The following is a 9,213-nucleotide window of genomic DNA, read 5'->3' on the forward strand; positions in this document are numbered from 1 at the left end:
TTTCTCTTGGAATCATTTTCATATGATAAAAATTGTATGAGATAGGGTCTAGGGAACCCCAGTTTTGACTAGTTGAATTCCTCTGGTCAACCACCATGAACCAACTTGCTAGCTTGATATTCTCTTGACTTTTGGGACTCACGGAGGATAATATATGCATAAGATGATGTAATGTGAAGTATCCCTTGAAATATTTGATCAATTGGTGAATAAACTTGTTGAAGAAATCACATAAGATACCCAGATGAATTAGGGTTTCCAAGGCAAACAAGCTTCAAACTCTTGATGATTTCTTGATCAAAATAACATGTGAATATCATGGGGATATATATATGATACTTATTGCCATAGTAAACCATTTCTTGATTGAGCTTCTCGCATTGAGGGTCTTAAACCCTAGATATGAGCTTGATAGATCAAAGGTGAGCATACCCACTACCTACAAAAGAGTTAAACTATACATTGACATATTTTTGGTATTTTGGTTAGTAAATAAAGAAAAAAATGAAGCATGATACAATGAAATATGCTTGGTGATCTCTCCCAATGCAAACCCAATGAATGAGGGGTAGAGAGAATGCCAAGGTGTGATCCCATTGCTAATGCATATGATGAGAATAACATGAGGGATCTTAGGGTCAAAATTGGGGTCTTACACACACTCATTTAAAACTATTTTTCCCTATTTGAAAGAAACCTTTAGATAGTAACACCCATTCGAGCAAAGAACAATCAAAATGGTTCTTGTTGAGTACAACGGATGTGGGGGGTGTTAATACCCTCCCCCTGCATAACTGACTTCCTTACCCTTTTTCTCTTCCCATTGAGTTTTATCGATATTTTCCCTTTCCTTTGGGAATAAATAAAGTTCGGTGGCGACTCTGTTGTATCTTCAAGCGTGCGATACACTCAGGTATTTTTCGTGGCGCGACAACCAACAAGATGCAGCCTAACAAATAAGAAGTCCATAGTTAAGCGTGCTTGACTTGGAGTAGTATTTGGATGGATGACCTTTTGGGAAGTTTCTCTAAAGCGTGTGAATGAGGACAAAACATGCTGAAAAGACTCGTGTTAGTTTATGAGATCAGTTGGTAATCCTAAAAACAGTTTGGGGCGTTACATAAGGCGACCTATCGCTGTGTGTTAGGCACCCTAACAATGTTGAGGAAATGAGATTGTATCAGGTACTCATGGACCTTCTTTCATAGGACCTAGTAAAATTATCCTAGTACACTGCCCCTCAAGCACGATGTCTTGGAAAGGGAGAAGTGATTTAACCTGAGTACTTTGGGTTATCAAGTTTGGACCAAAACTAGAAAAAAAATCGGGCGAAGCCTGGGGCGAGTTATTCAAGAATAGCTTGGGGCAAATCCGTCAATCACGGCTTGGGGAGTGTCTCTCAAGATTCACAAACATCGGTACATGAAACATTATAATGATGCGCAATAATGAGAATATAAAATGACTAAAGGAGTATGTGCAAGTCTAAGACGTGTGGAGTATGTTGGTATACCTAGTGATGACAATCACTACCTAATCCTCATAGCTTGTAATGTTATAAAAGAGGCAGTTTTATCCCATTTTCAAACATGTTACCATATTTTCCCTTCTCAAAGCAAGATATTCGTCTTCTCTAAATTCAGAGTTCTTTTTTCTGCTCGTCCCTAGGTATACACCTTCTTCTTTCTTTTCATGTTTTCCCTTTTCAATCATGGCAATTATTAGTGATTTAGATGAGAATGGAAAGGTGATAAAATCATCAAATGGTAGGGAGTGGTAAGAGATGTATTTGCATTGCATGAAGAATGTTGAGTGAGTGCATGGCTCAATCGACTATAGACTTTTAGAAATATGGGTGTTTGGGAGTTATGAGAACACTAATACCGTTGATAGTCATGGTGTGAGTGATGATAATTCTCTTTTTTCATGTCCTTTTCTAAGAAATTTCAAGAAATCCCAAGCAAAATATAAAACGAACAACACAATTATATTAAAGAATGACTCAAACACATCCAAAAATCAAATGCAAATTTTTACAGTTTTCAATTTATTTCGATTCAGTTAACACTTTGATTTCAGGTTGGTTTGGTCTTAAACATTCCTAATTTGATATTTTTTATTAATTAAAGAATAAAAAAGAAAAAATGAAAGTTAATAAATATATAATAGTAGAAAAAATAATAAAGGTTGTATTGTTACTTTAAAATGACATTTATTTTGAAATATAAAAAAAAAAAAAAAAAAAAAATTATGAGACGGAGAGTGGTAAATAGTACTAGTAGTAGCACGTGTACTAAGTAGTATTACCAACAAACAATCCCAATGAGTCAAAAAAATCAAACAAACAAAACAACCTAAAAAAAACAAGAAGACATATTGACTTTAAAGTTAAGTTTCATCGCCTTTGACGGAGTTTCCCACCAACAACAACATCACAACATTTAATATAAACAAACACTTTCTTTTCCCACAAACCCCTAAACTCCTAAAACAAATCAAAACTCAAAACACAAACAATGGCTTTGAGTTTCACACACCAACCCACAATCAAAACCATTCTCCAAACTCAATCCTCTTCCTCCATCCCCTCTTCGCCTCACTCCCTCCCCTTCCATGAAACCCGAAAATCACGTCGGTCACTATCCGTCCGCGCCTCGGCAACGGCGGCCGAGGTTTCCGCAAAGGTGTCAAGGGAGTACAATGTCAAGTCGGTGAAGGCGAGGCAGATCATTGATAGTAGAGGGAATCCGACGGTGGAGGTTGATCTGGTGACTGATCAGCTTTACCGATCGGGTGTGCCGAGTGGGGCTTCTACCGGAATTTACGAGGCTTTGGAGCTTAGAGATGGGGATAAAAGTGTTTACGGTGGGAAAGGTGTTCTTAATGCTGTGAGAAATATTAACGAAATTTTGGCTCCAAAGCTTGTTGGTGTCGATGTTAGGTAAATGTTTTTTGTTTTGTTTTTACCCCTGCATCTGATTTTTGTGCTAAACAACTTACATCTATGTCTATGATTAACAAGGAATCAAGCTGATGTTGATGCTATTATGCTGGAAATTGATGGAACTCCTAACAAGTCAAAACTGGGTGCTAATGCAATATTGGGAGTTTCACTGAGTGTGTGTAGAGCTGGTGCTGGAGCAAAAGGAGTGCCCTTGTACAAACATATCCAAGAGATTTCAGGAACCAAGGAACTTGTCATGCCTGTTCCAGCTTTTAATGTTATAAATGGAGGCAGCCATGCCGGTAATAATCTTGCTATGCAAGAGTTTATGATTCTACCAGTTGGAGCTACTTCATTTGCTGAGGCACTTCGCATGGGCAGCGAAGGTTAGAAACTTAATTCTTTATGACTATAATCATATTGAGAATGTGTGTTTGAGAATTTATATGTATATCAATGTTTTAAAAATCGGACTGGAGATCAAACCAATGAGACCTCGAGATCATGTTTCAATTGGTTCATTCGGTTCAACGTGGTTTGGTGATCAAACCAACTGACGAACTGGCCGGTTTCTGGTTCAATCGGTTACATGTGTTCATGACTGCATACTATTATAGCATATGTTTCTTGTTTCTTTTCCAATCCCGCCACCAACTATCTATTATAGCGACAATCAGTTTAACTTGGTTATATATGCTAAAACAGTGTATCAAGTATTAAAGGGCATAATCAAGGCAAAATATGGACAAGATGCTTGTAACGTTGGTGACGAAGGAGGATTTGCTCCCAATGTTCAGGATAACAGAGAGGGACTTGTTTTACTAATTGATGCCATTGAGAAGGCGGGTTATACCGGAAAGGTAAGACGTGTTTTCATTATTATATGCTGTTGCAGGATTTGAATATCCGCTTGTACTAATCAGAAAAATGAAAAACATCGATGCAGATTAAAATCGGTATGGATGTAGCAGCTTCAGAGTTTTACACTAAGGACAGGAAATATGATTTGAACTTCAAGAAACAGCCAAATGATGGAACTCATGTTCACTCTGCGGAGAGTCTTGGTCAACTTTATCAAGACTTTGTGAAAGAGTTTCCCATTGTGTCGATCGAGGATCCTTTTGATCAAGATGATTGGAGTTCATGGGCCTCACTAGGCTCTTCCGTTGATATTCAACTTGTAGGAGATGATTTGTTAGTTACAAATCCAAAGAGAATAGCTGAAGCCATTCAAAAGAAGGCTTGCAATGGTTTACTACTAAAGGTTAGCATTACACAACATATTTTCCGTCTCTTAATGGATATGGATACCCATAACCCATATCCGTATCCATTAGCTAATGGTTAGTTGAATATCCGTTTATTTTACCCTGTTAAACTATCCGTCACATGGCCGTTGTGGATTTTATCTGATGATGCCCATGCCCCATGGATGTGGATTATATTTTTTGTCATTCCTAGTTTGGATAAACAAAAGATAAAATAAACTCAAGTTGTTTTCATATAATATAAGCTGTTTTCATAAGCTGAAAAAACAGATTATGAACATGTCATAAGTTGTTTCTTTAAGCTCTCTCAAATAGTTACACAAGTGCTTACGTCGATAGACAAGCTCAAATACGTCAATTCAAACATGCTTATAGTAAAATCTAATCCAAACATGGTTCATTTGTTTTATCTATTATCTATTAATGTTGTTAAATAGCGGCTATACCGCTATAGCATGGGGGTTTTTTGAACAAATTTCTATTGTTCTAAGTTATGTTATTTAATACAAAATGTTGTCAAATAAAGGCTATACTGGCACTGTTGTGCGGCAGAATTTGAACATTGTTATTTTCCACAATCTATGATTGAGTGCAGGTTAACCAGATCGGCACAGTGAGTGAATCTATTCAGGCTGCACTTGACTCAAAGGCTGCAGGTTGGGGCGTCATGGTTAGTCATCGGAGTGGTGAGACTGAGGATAACTTCATCGCCGATCTTTCTGTTGGATTGGCCAGTGGACAGGTTCTATTTCCATACTCTTGCTATTTGGTGAATTTCAACATGCTATTGCTTTCATGTTAACTAACTATCCATCTTGTTTCATCCAGATAAAGACCGGTGCTCCATGCAGAAGCGAACGGTTGGCAAAGTACAACCAGGTAACTGCAATCGCGTGTTTTCTTCTTTACTCCTCAATTCAAGACTAGCCCTCATGACATTGTTCAATTTTTTTCAGCTTCTTCGGATCGAAGAGGAACTTGGAACTGTGCGTTATGCTGGTGAAGCTTTCAGATCGCCCTAGAATGAAAGGCCGCCACGGATGTCAGAAGTTATACATCGAAATCACTGAAATCCTGAGTTTTGCTGGTATAGCTGCTGCTATCTGGAGTTTTCAAAAGATCTACTTTTGATGAGTTAGAGAGTTTGAAGTGTCTTTTAAATAAAAATAATTGAATCAAACTTGAGTGTTGTAATGCAAGGAGGTAGTTAAATGTAACTTAATGCAGAGACAGAGACAGTTTGGTAGTTGGAAGATGTAATTCCACTTAAAATTAATTGCAAGTGAGAAACTACAAGCATTTTGAGAAGAGATATAACTTTTTCAAACCATGACAAACTAAAAACGGCAATTATACATCAAATTATTTTTATTATTATCATTAGTTTTTGCAAATTTGCTTAAGAAATTATTTATTTTAATTAACTATTTTAAATTAATTTATTTTTATTTTTCTATTACTTCTTTTTTATACAATATTGGATAAATACTTTTAAAAATTGGTCTAAAATATAAGTATTCATGAATTTAAACTTCTCTCAAGTAATTTTATTTTGCATAACTATTCGGGTTAGTGAAGAAAGCTTGAGGTTGCATAATTGGTCTTGGTGAAAAACCTGGTGGAGGTCCACGTACAGCAGGTGTGGTCCATTGAAAGAGATCCGAAAATTGTTGAGTTGGCCAATTTGTCCACTTATTCCAGTTTAGGGATGGAAGTCTTTACCACTGATTTTGGTTAGGGTTGTGCCACTAATTCTGAGCTGATAAATTTCAATTATTTTTATTAGGCATCACCGTTGAGTGCCTATGATAGCACACACTAGCTTGATGCCCTAGTTTGTAGCATATTTGGCACTGAACCTTGAAACAGCCTACAAACCTGTCTCATCTACCACGATTGAAGCTTCCACCACCTCTGATAGCACGATTACCATTATATTGAGATCTATGATCAAAAGAGGATACAATAATTAACATAATTAGGTTGAGATGAGGAATTGAGAGAAGAATTTGAAGCTTGTGCTACATTTATGGGAGAGGTTCAGTGAGAACAGATTTCTCAGCGCGTTTCAGTTTTATCTCATGGATGATACTGTATAATAGAGGCTAAGGCATTGAATTCATCATGTAAGCCATCTAAGATAACTTCCAAATGAACAGGATCTGAAATCGGATCATCAATCGACACAAGGATATTAACTATTTTTTTAATTTAGACAAGATAATCAGCAACAGATTTCTTACCTTTTGTAATAGACTTCAATTCATAATGAAATTGGTGTGATTTCGCATTAGTATGCATAAAGATATACTTGTGAATCTCTTCACATACTGTAAGACCCCAATTTTGACAGTAAGATTCCTCATGCTATCTCATCATTTGCATTGGCTTTGGGATCACCAAACATATTTGATTGTATCATACTTTGTTTTTCACTGTTTACTAACCAAAATACCAAAAATATGTCTATGTATATCTTTGTTTCTTTTGTAGGTAGTGTGTGCACCCACCTATCTCATCAAGCTCACAACTAGGGTTTGAGACCCTCGTGACAAGAGATAAATCAAGGAATGATTCACAATGGTTCTAAATATCATATATGGATCCCAATTTTCTTCATTTATCATTTATTAGTTTTCTCTTCCATATTTTGAATTAAAATTATTTTTGGATTAATTTTGGTCTTTTTCATGAATTAAATGTTTTTGTGCATATTTTTAATTGTTTTAAAATAATTCTGACTTTCTAAAAATTGTGAAATTTTTTTTCTAAGGTCTTTTGACCTTGTTTGACCTAGGATAAATCCCTTGGCCATTTATTTTTTATTTTGAAGGGATTTGAGGTTTTGTTCAAATTAAAATGCATTTTTATTCCTTTTAAATGTGATTTTTAATTGATTAAATGTTTAAAAATTATGTTGAACCATTTTTATGGTCTTGTGATGTTTGAATTTTTGTTTGGGCCTTGGTCATGGTTGATTTGACTTTTATTTGATCAAAACCATTGGATTTAGGGGATTGATGAAATGTACATTTCATCTCCCAAAATGAATGGATGGTATTGATCAGATGAAATTCCTTTCATGATCAATTTGTGTTTCTATCTTCCTTTCCCTCTTCATATTCATCTTTATTCTTCCTCATTCCCTCATTGACCAATAAAATCTCTTTATGTCTAAATGCTAATTGATTCATCAATGACCTTATGTTAGATGAATCAATACAAGTTTGACTGAGATAAGTCCTTCCAATTTCTTTTAGTGTGTGGTATGTTTTAGGAGTTTGATTCTTTGTACCAAATCTCTAACATGAATTAACACCTATATTTTTATTTCCCGACCTCAGATAGTTGCGACTTCTACATAAGTCCAATTACGATTGCTTAATATATAGCTAAATTTGACCCTCATGGCATAGCATTCTAGTAAGTGAGATTGTAAGTTTCTCACTCTTCATGGCATTGTGTGGGAACTTGGCCTTTTTTTCCTTTCATGGGAGCTAGTGGCATACTTATTGAATTATCCAAGTTGGAGTCCTTCTCATGGAAGATGTCTTGGTTCAAGGATCCATACTTGTGAATGAATGGTTGAGTGTTCTTCAAAGAACGACTTAATCAATTAAAACTCATCACTAACATTTGACTAACCATTGACTAACTTCTTATTAATGTTGCTTTTACTTTCAAGTCATTTACTTTATGCAATTTAAATTTCAGTACATTTATCATTCATTGTCATTTACATTTCATGCAACTTGTTTATGTTTCAAGTCATTTTCACTTTACTCATTTGAGTCATATCTTGTGATTGTATATATTGTTTGTTTGTCTTTATTTTGTTTGTGATTTTAGGACCTTAAAACACCCAATAACACCATAAACCTAAAAAATATTTGGTGAACTGTTGAGATTTGATTTGAACTTCTGGACTTAGAATTAGGCAACATTCCATATGCTAAAGGACTTGACCAATACCAACATCTGAGATTGAGCTATCTTTGACTGTGTAATATCCCATATTCCCTTAAATGCTCAATTACTTATCAGTTGAGACCAATTGAGTTCCTATGTACTCTATCTTTTGTCAGTTAGAACAATTAGAGCTCCTACGTGCTCTAAATGTTGTTAGTTGGGATCAATAGAGTAACCAGTGAACTCTGAAGAGATTAATTATTAATAAAAGAGACAAACCAATATTAATAAGTACAAGAGAGGACATTTTTGATAACATTAGTAATTGATCAATTGGTACTGGAAGATAAAATATCAATTTAGATATTTTATATTACTACCTAATATTATAATATATATAAATTATATGTTATATATATTGTGTGGTGGTAAGAAAGTGGAAGAGATAAGATTGAAGAAGAGAGAGAGTTATCAGAAAGAAAGAAAAGAAGAAAGGATAAGAAGAAAAGAGGAAGAGGAAGAAGAGAAGAAGAGGAAGGAAACCACCATCACCATCATCATGTCATTTTCACTCCCACCTTCACCAAACTCCATCTTCTTCTTCTACAAGGTGAGTTCTTAGATAGATTTAGCATTTGGGGGAAAATAATCCATGTTTGGGGGTTAGGATTTCTGAGAATTTGTGATCAACTTGATGTGTTTATACTCCCCTTGGTGCCATGTAGCTGTTGTTGTATGTTGTTTGTGATCTTTCATGTTGCCATATGAATGGATGTTATGTTGTTCCTTGTTTACATGATGCTCATGTTGGTGGGTTGATGGGATGAATTAAAGATGGTTAGGGATGGTATAAATGGAGTTAACAGATGAATTTTTGAAGAAAAAGGAAGAACCAATCGTTTGGTCCTTTGATTGTTTAAACTTTCTGTTTTTGAAGAAGTTGGAAATTTTGACAGACCAGACCAATCGATTCATTTGATCAATCTATTGACATGAATTAATTATTTAATGAATTAAAATATGTCACCAATGGGGGTCAAACCCAGGACCTCTGTGGAATGGTACAAGCCTTACCACTAGGCCAATGATTTT

The 9,213-nt window shown here is 35.3% G+C and overlaps 1 protein-coding gene across 1 annotated transcript; it reads left to right on the forward strand.

Annotated features, from left to right (window-relative positions):
- The first annotated feature begins 2,352 nt into the window (after positions 1-2,352).
- Positions 2,353-5,522, forward strand: LOC127098394 (enolase 1, chloroplastic). The gene is made up of 7 exons (XM_051037011.1): positions 2,353-2,941; positions 3,023-3,330; positions 3,650-3,804; positions 3,891-4,208; positions 4,808-4,954; positions 5,041-5,091; positions 5,169-5,522. Exons 1-7 carry the CDS (start codon positions 2,517-2,519, stop codon positions 5,232-5,234), a joined length of 1,470 nt encoding a protein of 489 aa, XP_050892968.1. The 5' UTR covers positions 2,353-2,516; the 3' UTR covers positions 5,235-5,522.
- Positions 5,523-9,213: the final 3,691 nt, after the last annotated feature.

Source organism: Lathyrus oleraceus, chromosome 1 (genome assembly GCF_024323335.1).
Source record: "Lathyrus oleraceus cultivar Zhongwan6 chromosome 1, CAAS_Psat_ZW6_1.0, whole genome shotgun sequence".
Lineage (NCBI taxonomy): Eukaryota > Viridiplantae > Streptophyta > Magnoliopsida > Fabales > Fabaceae > Lathyrus > Lathyrus oleraceus.

Bases quoted from the DNA above. Each gene is read 5' to 3' on its own strand.
- LOC127098394 (XM_051037011.1), top strand. From the start codon at position 2,517: ATGGCTTTGAGTTTCACACACCAACCCACAATCAAAACCATTCTCCAA. The intron at 2,942-3,022 runs GTAAATGTTTTT...ATGATTAACAAG, and splicing joins CTTGTTGGTGTCGATGTTAG to GAATCAAGCTGATGTTGATG. The intron at 3,331-3,649 runs GTTAGAAACTTA...ATGCTAAAACAG, and splicing joins ACTTCGCATGGGCAGCGAAG to TGTATCAAGTATTAAAGGGC.